This window comes from Grampus griseus (genome assembly GCF_964374135.1).
Source record: "Grampus griseus genome assembly, chromosome: 9".
Taxonomy (NCBI): domain Eukaryota; kingdom Metazoa; phylum Chordata; class Mammalia; order Artiodactyla; family Delphinidae; genus Grampus; species Grampus griseus.
This window is the reverse complement of record NC_139003.1, coordinates 7,712,720-7,726,651: the sequence shown is the minus strand read 5'-3', so window position 1 is coordinate 7,726,651 and position 13,932 is coordinate 7,712,720. Positions and strand designations below refer to the sequence as shown.

General features: G+C 44.3%; 1 protein-coding gene across 1 annotated transcript in view; it reads left to right on the top strand.

Annotated features, from left to right (window-relative positions):
• CNTNAP2 (contactin associated protein 2) overlaps positions 1-13,932 on the top strand; it is a gene marked incomplete at both ends in the record, with an annotated part of 2,009,686 nt that overhangs the window by 1,877,808 nt on the left and 117,946 nt on the right. Inside the window, one exon of the mRNA XM_082661728.1 lies at positions 9,078-9,171. Coding sequence (XP_082517854.1) covers positions 9,078-9,171 — 94 coding nt within the window. The remainder of the gene's footprint in view (positions 1-9,077; positions 9,172-13,932) is intronic.

The window sequence follows — 13,932 nt, the reverse complement described above, 5'->3', positions numbered from 1 at the left end:
TCCCGTTGTGGAGCACAGGCTCCAGACCCACAGGCTCAGCGGCCATGGCTCACGGGCCCTGCCGCTCCACGGCATTTGGGATCCTCCCGGACCGGGGCATGAACCTGTGTCCCCTGCATCAGCAGGCGGACTCTCAACCACTGCACCACCAGGGAAGCCCCTATTGGAAGATTTTTAATCACAGTTTCAATTCCAGTGCTTGTAATTGGTCTGTTTATATTTTCTATTTCTTCCTGGTTCAGTCTCAGAAGGTTGTCCTTTTCTAAGAATTTTTCCATTTCTTCTAGGTTGTACATTTTATTGACATAGAGTTGCTTGTAGTAATCTCTCATAATCCTTTGTATTTCTGCAGTGTCAGTTGTTGCTTCTCCTTTTCCATTTCTAATTCTATTGGTTTGCATCTTCTCTGTTCTTTTCTTGATGAGTCTGGTTAATGGTTTATCAATTTTGTTTATTTTCTCAAATAACTAACCAGCTTTAGTTTTATTGATCTTTGTTCATTTCTTTTTCATTTATTTCTGATCTGATCTTCATGATTTCTTTCCTTCTGCTAACTTTGGGGGTTTTTTTTTTCTTCTTTCTCTAATTGCTTTAGGTGTAAGGTTAGGTTGTTTATTTGAGATGTTTCTTGTTTCTTGAGGTAGGATTGTATTGCTATAAACTTCCCTCTTAGAACTGCTTTTGCTGCATCCCATAGGTTTTGGGTCATCGTGTTTTCATTGTCATTTGTTTCTAGGTATTTTTTGATATCCTCTTTGATTTCTTCAGTGATCTCTTGGTTATTTAGTAGTGTATTGTTTAGCTTCCTTTTGTTTGTATTCTTTACAGTTTTTTTCCTGTAATCGATATCTAGTCTTGTAGCGTTGTGGTTGGAAAAGATACGTGATACGATTTCAATTTTCTCAAATTAACCAAGGCTTGATTTGTGACCCAAGATATGATCCATCCTGGAGAATGTTCCATGAGCACTTGAGAAGAAAGTGTATTCTGTTGTTTTTGGATGGAACGTCCTATAAATATCAATTAAGTCCATCTTGTTTAATGTGTCATTTAAAGCTTGTGTTTCATTATTTATTTTCATTTTGGATGATCCGTCCATTGGTGAAAGTGGGGTGTTAAAGTCCCCTACTATTCTTGTGTTATGTTGATTTCCCCTTTTATGGCTGTTAGCATTTGCCTTATGTATTGAGGTGCTCCTATACGGGTTCATAAATATTTACAATTGTTACACTTCCTCTTGGATTGATCCCTTGATTGTTATGTAGTGTCCTTCTTTGTCTCTTGTAGTAGTCTTTATTTTAAAGTCTATTTTGTCTGATATGAGAATTGCTACTCCAGCTTTCTTTTGACTTCCATTTGCATGGAATATCTTTTTCCATGCCCTCACTTTCAGTCTGTATGTGTCCCTAGGTCTGAAGTGGGTCTCTTGTAGACAGCATACATATATATATGGGTCTTGTTTTTGTATCCATCAGCCAGTCTATGTCTTTTGGTTGGAGCATTTAATCCATTTACATTTAAGGTAGTTATTGATATGTATGTTCCTATTACCATTTTCTTAGTTGTTTTCTGTTTGTTATTGTAGGTCTTTTTCTTCTCTTGTGTTTCCTTTAGCATTTGCTGTAAAGCTGGTTTGGTGGTGCTGAATTCTCTTAGCTTTTGCTTGTCTGTTAAGGTTTTAATTTCTCTGTTGAATCGGAATGAGATCCTTGCTGGGCAGAGTAATTTTGGTTGTAGGATTTTCCCTCTCATCACTTTAAATATGTCCTCACACTCCCTTCTGGCTTGTAGAGTTTCTGCTACAAGATCAGCTGTTAACCTTATGGGGATTCCCTTGTATGTTATTTGTTGCGTTTCCTTCGCTGCTTTTAATATGTTTTCTTTGTAGTTAATTTTTGATGGTTTGATTAATATGTGTCTTGGTGTGTTTCTCCTTGGATTTATCCTGTATGGGACTCTCTGCACTTCCTGGACTTGATTGACTATTTCCTTGTCCATATTAGGGAAGTTTTCAACTATAATCTCTTCAAATATTTTCCCAGTCCCTTTCTTTTTCTCATCTTCTTCTGGGACCCCTGTAATTCGAATGTTGGTGCATTTAATGTTGTCCCAGAGGTCTCTGGGACTGTCCTCAATGCTTTTCATTCTTTTTTCTTTATTCTGCTCTGTGGTAGTTATTTCCACTATTTTATCTTCCAGGTCACTTATCCGTTCTTCTGCCTCTCTTATTCTTCTATTGATTCTTTCTAGAGAATTTTTAATTTCATTTATTGTGTTGTTCATCATTGTTTATTTTCTCTTTAGTTCTTCTAGGTCCTTGTTAAATGTTTCCTGTATTTTCTCCATTCTATTTCCAAGATTTTGGATCATCTTTACTATCATTCCTCTGAAATCTTTTTCAGGTAGACTGCCTATTTCCTCTTCATTTGTTTTGTCTGGTGGGTTTTTACCTTGCTCCTTCATCTGCTGTGTGTTTCTCTGTCTTCTCATTTTGCTTAACTTACTGTGTTTGGGGTCTTCTTTTTGCAGGCTGCAGGTTCATAGTTCCCATTGTTTTTGGTTTCTGCCCCCAGTGGGTACGGTTGGTTCAGTGGGTTGTGTAGGCTTCCTGGTGGAGGGGACTGGTACCTGTGTTCTGGTGGATGAGGCTGGATCTTGTCTTTCTGGTGGGCAGGACTGCGTCTTGTGGTGTTTTGGGGTGTCTGTGACCTTACTATGATTTTAGGCAGCCTCTCTGCTAATGGGTGGGGTTGTGTTCCTGTCTTGCTAGTTGTTTGGCATGGGGTGTTCAGCACTGGAGCTTGCTGGTCATTGAGTGGAGCTGAGTCTTAGCATTGAGATGGAGATCTCTGGGAGAGCTTTCGCCATTTGTTATTACATGGAGCTGGGAGGTGTCTGGTGAACCAATGTCCTGTACTTGGCTCTCCCACCTCAGAGGCTCAGCCCTGACACCCAGGCGGAGCACCAAGACCCTGTCAGCCACACGGCTCAGAAGAAAAGGGAGGAAAAGAAGGAAAGAAAGAAAGATAGAAAGAAAGGAAGGAAGGAAGGAAGAAATTAAAGTTATAAAAATAGAAAAATTTTTTAAATTACTTAAAATAAAAAGTAATTTAAAAAGAAAGAAAGAAGAGAGCAACCAAACCAAAAAACAAATCCACAAGCACTTAAAACTATACTAAAAAAAAGACAGAACCCTAGTACTAATGGTAAAAGCAAAGCTATACAGACAAAATCACACAAAGAAGCTTACACATACACACTCAGAAAAAGAGGAAAAGGGAAAAATATTCATATATGTATAAAAAAAAGGAAGAGAGCAACCACATCAATAATCAAATCTACCAATGATAATAAGCTCTAAATACTAAACTAAGATAAATATAAAACCAGAAACAAATTAGATGCAGAAAGCAAACCCCAAGTCTACAGTTGCTCCCAAAGTCCACCTCCTCTATTTTGGGTTGATTCGTTGTCTATTCAGGTGTTCCACAGATGCAGGTACATCAAGTTGATCGTGGAGATTTAATCCGCTGCTTCTGAGGCTGCTGGGAGAGATTTCCCTTTCTCTTCTTTGTTCGCACAGATCCCGGGGTTCAGCTTTGGATTTGGACCCGCCTCTGTGTGTAGGTCGCCGGAGGGCGTCTGTTCTTCACTCAGACAGGACGGGGTTAAAGGAGCAGTTGATTAGGGGGCTCTGGCTCACTCAGGCCGAGGGGAGGGAGGGGTATGGATGCAGGGCGAGCCTGCGGCGGCAGAGGCCGGCATGACATTGCACCAGCCTGAGGTGCGCCGTGCGTTCTCCTGGGGAAGTTGTCCCTGGATCCCGGGACCCTGGCAGTGGCGGGCTGCACGGGCTTCCGGGAGGGAGGTGTGGAGAGTGACCTGTGCTCGCACACAGGCTTCTTGGTGGCGGCAGCAGCAGCCTTAGCGTCTCATGCCCGTCTCTGGGGTCCGCGCTGTTAGCCGCGACTCGCGCCCGTCTCTGGAGCTCCTTTAAGCGGCGCTCTTAATCCCCTCTCCTCGCGCACCAGGAAACAAAGAGGCAAGAAAAAGTCTCTTGCCTCTTCGGCAGCTCCAGACCTTTTCCTGGACTCCCTCCCGGCTAGCCGTGGAGCACTAGCCCCCTTCAAGCTGTGTTGACGCAGCCAACCCCAGTCCTCTCCCTGGGATCCGACTGAAGCCAGAACCTCAGCTCCTAGCCCCTGCCTGTCCCGGCGGGGGAGCAGACAAGCCTCTTGGGCTGGTGAGTGCTGGTCAGCACTGATCCTCTGTGCGGGAATCTCTCCGCTTTGCCCTCCGCACCCTTGTTGCTGCGCTCTCCTCTGTGGCTCTGAAGGTTTCCCCCTCCATCACCCGCAGTCTCCGCCCGTGAAGGGGCTTCCTGGTGTGTGGAAGCTTTTCCTCCTTCACAGCTCCCTCCCAGAAGTGCAGGTCCCATCCATATTCTTTTGTCTCTATTTTTTCTTTTTTCTTTTGCCCTGCCCAGGTACGTGGGGAATTTCTTGCCTTTTGGGAAGTCTAAGGTCTTCTGCCAGCATTCAGTAGGTGTTCTGTAGGAGTTGTTCCACATGTAGATGTATTTCTGATGTATCTGTGGGGAGGAAGGTGATCTCCACGTCTTACTCCTCTGCCATCTTGAAGGTCCCTCCCATCTTTACACTTTTAAAAGTGATAATCAGAGACATGCAAGATACCATGGGATACTCTGTGCTTAAGGTCTAAGTGACAGGAAGCTTGCACTGCAGCCTGGACTTGCTACACAACTTCTTTGATTTTTTGACACCCTGACTGAAGAAATTCTCATTTGAGCACTGGCTTCTAGGAAATCAAATGGAAAGAGTCTAAAATGTACAGAAGCAGAGGAAGAGCCTTGGGAAGGCATTGCTTCTGAGACAGGAAGGAAGGGGGGAGAGTATAACCATTAAAAGAATGAAACAACCATTAAGAACAGGATTCGATAGAAACTGCTTAGAACTCACTCGGCTCCTGATACAAAAATTAACTGCAATAAAGGAAACCTCCAAGATGTAAGGAAAGCCCTGTAGAGTTTGCTAGAAGCATCAGGGCTGAGGGAGGAGACCCACAGAAGGACCAGCATGGGAGCTCCAGACGTCGTGGGAAAAGCCGTGGCCCGCCACAGAGAGCAGAGAAGTTCTGGTTTGGTGGGGCTGGAACTGGTCTGGGGTTTCTGGGCCAGCACAAGGCCGCTGTCTGGAGTGCAGGTGGGGAAGCAGGGACCCAGCGTGTGTGTGGGTGGGGCTGGGGATCTGGGGGCAGGGGGCTTCAGAGCATGCGGGCCATGCAGGGCTGCACAGGGGCTCTCGTTTCCAGGGGAGACGGAGGGTCACCAGGCCGTAGGCTCACGGAGGCGTCCTGCTCTGGGCCTGTGGCTTGGGCAGACCTCACACCCTAGGCCGAACCTCCACTACCTCCCCGCCCCCAAGCCAGCACTGGAAATTTCCAGGAGCCCCTTCTTCCCTCCAGGGCTGAGAAAGTTTAATATCCTGCTCATTTTACAGGAGATTAAGGGAATTCGTGTTTATCATAGAGCAGATATTGAAGGGTGAATTGGAGCCAGGAGGCAATGAACGGATTACTGGCACAAAGAGAGTCACATACCAGGAACCATGATGGGGATAGCACTGGGCGAGAGATGGGAAGAGGATGGGGCTTGTGTTGGGAGGATTCCAGAAAGCAGGATTGGGTGCTCTAAAAAGCAAGGGCAATTCCGGAATCGGGCAGCTTTGCAACCTTCGTCTGGGAGGCAGGAAGAGTGAAACAGGACTGGAGCTATTATTTGAGAACCGAGCTGGGAGAAGGTGATGTTCAGCCATGGTTTTGGTGGCACGGCTCTTTTTTTTTTAATGTCCTCTATTAGTTTTCTACTGCTGCTGTAACAACTTACCACAAGTTTAGGGTAACGCCAATTTATTATCTTATGGCTCGGGAGGCCAGACATCCAAAATTAGTATCACTGAGCTGGTGCTCAGGTGCTGGCAGGGCTGGTTCCCCCCGCACCCCAGGCGGTGAGGGGAGAATCTAGGTCCTTGCCTTTTTCAGCCTCTAGAGGGCGCCCGCATCCCGTGGCTCGTCACCCCAGAGAGTCCGGGGTCCTTCACGGAGCCACGTCTTCAAGGCCCCCGAGCTGCTCTTGCCTTTCCTGCCGTGCCCTCCACTCCACCTCCCCCTGTTCCCGCAACCCCACCTGCCTCCCTCCTCCTCAGCACAAGGCAGGGGGGAGTGTGACAGAGAAGGAAAAAGTCAGCCAGACTCTTCTTTCCTCGTAGCTCTCCTGCTTTCCTCTTTTAGTACAGAATTACCGCAGACGCGAGAGTTTGATCTTTGTGAACGTTAAAGCCTTCCTCTGTATCTTCAGCACTTGTCATATTTTCTATGTCAGTTGTTCCAAAAGATTTTCCTAACTGAACAAGTAATTCGTATTAGAATTATAGATCATTGCCCACTTAGATTCCTGTCCAACGTTTTTTCATTAATGACTTCATTAACGAATGAAGACTTGGCATGTTTGTGATATTTATAGATAAATCAAAACCAGGCAGAATCACTGATGACAGAATCAAGATTCAAAAACTTTTGAGTAGGCTGTTATTATGCTTCAAAACAAAAGAAATAAATTTAGTATAAATAAATGTAAATTTTAGCTTTTGGTTCAAGTCACCAACTGCATATATGAAGGAAAGAGAAGAGCTGAAAGTAACCCTATGGAGACAAACTAGGAATGTTATTTTACATGAGCTCAGTAAAGATAATACAAAATGTGCCCAAAAGCCAACTCTGTCCCGTCTGGGTCCCTAGAAACAGTTCAGGAAAAGAAGGGTGATTCTGTTGTGTGAATCAGGCCACCTCTGAGCACTGATTTCACCTGTGTCCGCTGCTGGAAGAGTTGTCAGCACATTTTTATTGAGGAGCTGCTATGTGCTCAGCACGTCCTAGGCCCAAAGATACAAGAAATCTAAAAGTCTAAGCAGAGAAATTTGATATTTTTTAAAAATTGGGTACCATATATCCATAAAATGGAATACCCATCATTCATTGCAAGGGATGATTTAGTTGTATGTGTATTGACACAGAAAGCGTCTCCTATTACATTGTTAAGTAATGAAAAGGAAATGCAAATGCAAAACAATATGTGTAGTTGGCTTCCATCCAATTTTTGAAAAAATCAAAAGAATAGACAAAAAATTAACATTAAATTTTTGTCTGCAAATCTGTTATTTTCTCTATAATGAACATATATTCTTTGTATCCATTTTTAAGTTATTTAACAAAATAGATTAAATGAGAAGTATTTAGGGGGAGATCATCACTGAAGCATAGTAAGGTAGCTTACTAATTATTGATATATCGGCACTTTCCGGAAGCCTTTTGACAACAGGCAGTAGAAGTGGATGGAGGGACCGCAGCAGTTATGCATGTGTGCCACCAGATGGCGCCAAAGCAGCTAGTTAATATTTAGCAGCAGAAATAGTTGCCTTTGCTCCAGAGGAAATACAATAAAGTAGTAAAATGTTTAAGACTCTCTGGCCAGAATAAGTGTTTTGTTAACGATGCACTTGAAATTGTAGAAAGCTTTTCAAAATTATAGTCGAACACGCCGCTGATTGCTTTAATCATGTGTTTTGGACTTTTATCGCAGTGCTACCAGATACTCACCCACGCACAAAAAAACTTACAGTACCCATTCTGCAGGTCAAAACTCCCAAAAGTCCTGAGACATGATGACTCTTTGACTGTTAACCTTGAGTAACAATAACCTCGAGGTTTCTAGTAAACAGTCTCAAAATTCCGGTGTAGGCGGTCATTAATAATTAGCCATCGTTCCTCAAAGTAACTCATTCTCCTCTTGACAAGTGAGTTTAGCTCCCTCCCCGCGCACTTCCAGCCACCCTCTCCTTCCCGGAAGCAGGTCTCCTTCCTGCAGCTTTGCCCATCTTGGCCGTCAGGAGCCAAGACCCGGCAGTGGATCTAGTTTCTGAAGTCTGTGCTACTGCCTTCAGCAAGTAGCTTCCTGGTGCAGTTCCCACGGGAAGGCCCTGCCAGATAGGGATGCAGTGTTTCCTTCTGACCCACACCTTGCCTTATGCTCACCTGAGCAGGTATTAAACTCATTTCAGAAAAACGAAAGGTTACAAGAGAGGCTTTTCACATGTGGGTACACAGAAGCACAGAAAGTTCTAGGAGCTCACAGTTGGGGAAACACAACCAGAATGTTTGGGTTGTAAAAATTCAGCTAAGGCAAGAAAAGCCACTTAGGGACACAAAGGACAAGAGAAGCCCTGTGATCCTGGGACACCACCACTTGCACTTTTACGTGGGAAGTGTAATCAGAAACGTGCATTGCTACAACCGGCATTACCTGTAAGCGAGTCCCACCTGCTTCATTTCTTCCTCCCTCTGCTGCCAACTCAGCGCCACTCTGAAAAGGCAGCTCTGCTAGAGCAAAGGTGTCTTTGTCCCCTCCAGGCTCTGATGTCCCTGCCCTGTGGCAGGAGGAGAAATCACCCTCGTTTTGATAAGCAAGAAGACTATGAACCTGAATCTCAGCATTTGAACTACGTATTCATATATATGAATATATTCATATTCATATTTGAACATATATGTATTCTGAAGATCAATATTTGTGTGCAAGTTGAGAGACCCAAACGGTGAAGAAAACAGTACAGTAAGATGATCTTAAAGAAAATCCATCGCTATAGATGTAGCATTTTCTATCTCAGAGGTCAGTACTAGGGATTGGATCAAGCAGGTTTCACTCTGTTAAAATGAGCAAGGATCTTAATCTAGCAGGTAAATTATCCACAGAAGATGTGCATGAGCTGGAGAACAATTCGTAAAGGGTCTTCACTTACCAAAACTCACTTTGTTTTCCAATAACCCCAGCAAAGGAAGGGATGGACTTCCCATTTTCTCAGGCTGGTATTTCAGAGTCAGCAGTGATGAAATAAGATCCAGAAACTGAGGTTCAAAGAATGATGTCATCCCCCCTGGGAGATCTGAGTCCAGTGCAGGATGGTGACGTTCTTCTAAACGTGTCTCTCTTTTTCTTCCTGCAGCTGGATCATTATCCTTCTGTGAGTTACCACCTGCCAAGTTCGTCTGACACTCTGTTCAATTCTCCCAAGTCGCTCTTTCTAGGAAAAGTTATAGGTAAGAATTTGGGGTAAATTGCTCACCTAATTTTCTAAAGCTACTAATTCGCCTTTGAAATACATTGTGATTGGTGGTGGAGGCCTCTAAGTCAGTGATGGTGATGAAACCCATGTTCTGTGGTGTGTGACAGACTGAAACACGTATGAAGCCGAGCGTCTGCTCCTGGCTTCTTGATCTGGGATCTGTTCCTTTAAGAGCCACCCTGGCCCTTCTCCTTACTACACATTCGTGCTATCTAGATTACATAGAGATGTGATTGGCTAAGCATTTTAAAATGATTAATGTAAAGCCAATGAATTTTTTTTTCTAAGAGGACGTATATTGTGAACCCAAAGTGGAAAGAGTCAGATGGTGGGTAATGTGCTGGCCACGGAGGAGGTGAATTTGTGATCAGCATGTTATTAATCGTTAAAAGCACTCATTTTAAAAGATGGGGGTGGGAGGAGCTGGCAGATAATGAAGGGAACAGGGGACCCAACCTATAATAGTAAGTAACAATAATACACACTTATATAGGACTTTGTACGGGCCAAGCTCCATTTTAAGCACTTCAGATACATGAACTCATTTACTCTTCCTAGCAATTCCATGAGATAGTCAATGTGATCATCTCCATTTTACAGATGAAAAAACGGAGGCACTAAGAGGTTAAATAACAGACCCAAGGCCACCAATTTAAGTGGTGGAATCAAAACTTGGACCCGGGCAGTCAGATACCGGGGTCTCTGTTCCTGACTACTGTGCTGTAACCTCTGTGATGGTTGACTCAGGAATGAAAGAGGAAGGCAGAAGAAGGAGATTTGGGTAGCAGAGGTTGACCAGTTGAGGGATAAGCCCTACATCCCATGTCAGAGAATGGCCAAGAGCAAAAAGTATTCCAGGACTTAGAACCAGGAAGACACCAGGCAAGACAGGGGGCAAACAGTTGTAGGTAAGGCCCCACGGGAAAGGGCGGCATCCTCCGCGCAAAGGCGGGAAGGAGGGGCAATAGCTCAGTCGGTGGGGTGGAAGCGGAGATGCTAAAAGTCTTATGTGTGTAAATGTGACAACTTAATGTCACAACAATCCCATTAAGCAAGACCTATGATTATTACCCTCATTTTACAGAGGAGGAAACTAAAGCTGAGCGTGGTCAGTATGCCAAAGTTACTCAGCTAGTATGTGGTAGAGTAGCGTTTTGAAGCTGCGTCTCTCTGATGAGAGTCCCTGGTTAAACAGATCAAAAGAGCTTGTCATTAAGGGCCGAGGTCCAGAAGGAATGCAGCCGAGAGTCAAGTGATGCCATTATCATTTGTTTACATACGCCAGCATTTTAGTGGGACAGAGGCTGCGGCATCCACAGGGCATGGACCCGAGATGTTGCTGAGTGCCCAGATGCCGCCACGTGCATTCCACAGTGCACCGAAGAATAATTGGAAATTCTGAGTGTTCCTTCAGGGTCGTAATGATTCCATCAAAACAAACCCTACACTATACACTGATATTCCTAAAGACACTGCACTATGATATTCCTAAAGTAACATCCACCGTGAACATACTTGAAACAATGGACTTTATTTCTTTAGTTTGACAGGAATGTTGGGTGATTGCCAGGCTCCCTCACTATGAGTAACACTCTCTTGTTCACCAGCATTTCACGTCAGGTGATTAAATTGGTACTTCAGCAAAATTACAGTGTGCAATGAGGCGTGGACCCTCAGGATCATGAACAAATAACACTGTAAAGGCAAATCCTCTATGATAACTAAGTATCTACTGTGCTAGAAATCTGTGTCAAGCTAAAAGCATAACACGAACTTCAGATGTGTGAATGTCACACCCAGAGTTTTCTGTTCACCAAAGGAAAATTTTGCTGTGCAAATAAGCTAACTGTGCATGTGATGAGGTACATGAATAAGCACAGATACCTGTAAGGACATCCACAGCCCCAACATGGAGGTGGCCTCATGGCCTCATGCACCTGAGGGTAAGTTAAGGTGATGCTGCAGGTCCCACACGAGACTTGCTGAGACCGACTGTCATCCACACCAGCCCCGGAGCTCTCTGCAGACGAAGGCAGTGTGTCTTAGCTCCGCTGTATCCTAACAAGGAGCAAGTGCTCCATAGACATTTGTTAAATTAAGAAAGAGTAGAAGGGAAAAGGAACAAAAAGCATATCCTGCAGAAGGAGAGGGTATGTGGATGATGCTGCTAAGACAATAAATAAAAATGAGCACAGAAGTGAGATCTGCCATTCTCACACACTTTGCAATCTGGTTTTCCTAAAAGCAGGCGTCTGATAATAATGGAGTAGAAAGCATGTAGGCTTTGGAATCAGGCAAAGCTGGTGTCTTAGTCAGCTCAGACTAGGTGGCTTAAGCAACAGACGTTTATTTCTCACAGTTCTGAACGCTGGGAAGTTCGAGATCAAGGTACCAGCAGATCGGGTGTCTGGTGAGGGCCCACTTCCTAGTTTGCAGACAGCCGTTTTCTCATTGTATCCTCACGTGACATGGAGAGAAGCAAGCTGTCTCCTGTTTCTTCTTAGAGGGGCACTAATCTCATTCGAGAGGGCTCCACCCTCATGATCTAATCCCAGATCCATCCCCTGATGTCATCACATTGGGGGTTAAGATTTCAACATATTAATTTGGGGAGACACAAATTACAGACACCTCAGTCTGTAGCAGCTGGTGGTGTTTGAATCCAGGCTCTGCCCCTTATCAGTGTTGAACCCTTGGGTACATTACTTGAACCTTGCAGGGCCTGGGTTCTCTCAGTTACAAAATGGGAACACAGTGCCTACTTGCAGGCTGTTAGCTTCCTGAAGTTGGAGTGTGTTTTCTTGTTTTCCTTTTAACTAATCTATTTGCGTCAGCCAGGTCAGTGCCTAGCGTATAGAAAGTGCTCAAAAAAATACTTGTGGAGTAAATGAACTACCTTTTTAGTATTAAGCTAATAACATCTTAGGGAGTAACCAATGTAATGCCTGGTAATAGTTAAGAAAATAATTACCGTTTTTGATGCTGGCTCTGTGCCAGTCGTTATGGTGTGTGTTCTAAGTACAGTGCTGCCTATAATTCTCACGACACTGCCCTGGACCACTGTTACCCTCACTGTACAGGAAACGGACCCAAGGCTCAGAAGGGTTATTTTCTTAAAGCAGGTTTCCCAACAGCAGCAATACTGCAGTTTGGGGTCAGATACATAATCCTTTGTTGTGGTGGTTGACTTGTGCATTGTAGGGTGTTTAGCAGTGCCCCACCCCCGCCCTCTACCAACTGGTTACAAGTAGCAACCCAAGTTGTGACAATCACAGCTGTCTCTAGATGTTGCCAACTGTTCTCCCCAAGGGCAGATTCACCACCAACTGAGAACCACGGGCTTAATGTCCCTCCTAGTCATTGGTAGAGGTGGCATTTGAAACAGATGTGTGACACCAAGAGCTAGGCACTGCTTCCTGATAACACCCGCGTCTTTCGAAGGATGAAGAAGCAAGGAAGAGATCTGATACTCTGAAGATAAATTCTGTTAATACAGTCAAAGGAGTCACACATGAGGACCACAAAAGACACGTGGGTGTCTGGCGAGGCTGATTACTGGCCACCTCCTCCAGCCCATGTTCCTTAAAAACTTGGTCATTTAGTAGGAGCAGGACTGATGAGAAACCCTTTAAAATTTCCCTCTGAAACTGACATACACTTCAGTGAGAAACAACCAATATGCACTCACCAGCTCTGTACACATCCACCTGGAAAGACGGATTGAACTTCAAAAGGATATCTAGTATAAACCAGTAAGGTTTTGACAACCCCTAGCGATCCATGCCCCCAGGATGTTGGTTAGCTGAGTCGGCTGCTAATCAGAAACTGATCGCATAAAAGAAGGAAAAGGAGGTGGATCTAAATAAATAATAGGACTCCACATGGAGCTCTTTGATGAGCACTGCTTGAAAAAGGACACATAAAAAGAATGAAAGAAGGGTACCTAGTCAACGACAAGTGTGACTTCTAAAGGGAACAGAGGAAATATATTCTAGAAATAAAATGGTGATCACTGTCAACCAACATCAGAATTTTGGAATGAGTTGCCATGTTTCTGAATCCTCCAAGCCAAGAAGGAAGTCAGGATCCCTAGCAGTGAGCAAAGCTTCACAAAGTAGAGGTATCACCAGACCTAGTTATGTCCATCAGTTACTAGCTGAGTGATGTCATAGACTTTATATGTCTGATTTTCAGCAACAGATTTAATCATCTTTCAAGGGAATCTTTAAGTCAATTGGAAGCCTGAAGCAGGTCTTCTGTATTACTCACGTTTTTCCAACATTTCTATCAATGCCTTGGATAAAGACACAAATAGGGGCTTCCCTGGTGGCACAGTGGTTGAGAGGCCGCCTGCCGATGCAGGGGACATGGGTTCGTGCCCCGGTCTGGGAAGATCCCACATGCTGCAGAGCGGCTGGGCCCGTAAGCCATGGCCGCTGAGCCTGCGCGTCCGGAACCTGTGTTCCGCAACGGGAGAGGCCACAACAGTGAGAGGCCCGCGTACCGCAAAAAAAAAAGACACAAATAGAATGTTTATTAAGTTTGCAAATGACACAAAGCTGAGAGGGATGGTTTAATAAGCTGGATGATAAAAAGCACTTCAAAAGCATCTTGACAGGCTAGAAAGATAGGATAAAAATAATAAGGTGGAATATAATGATATAAACTTAATTCCTGCACTTAGACCAAAAGAAAGAAAAAGCACGTAAGTAGAAGATGGAAGACTCCTGGTATC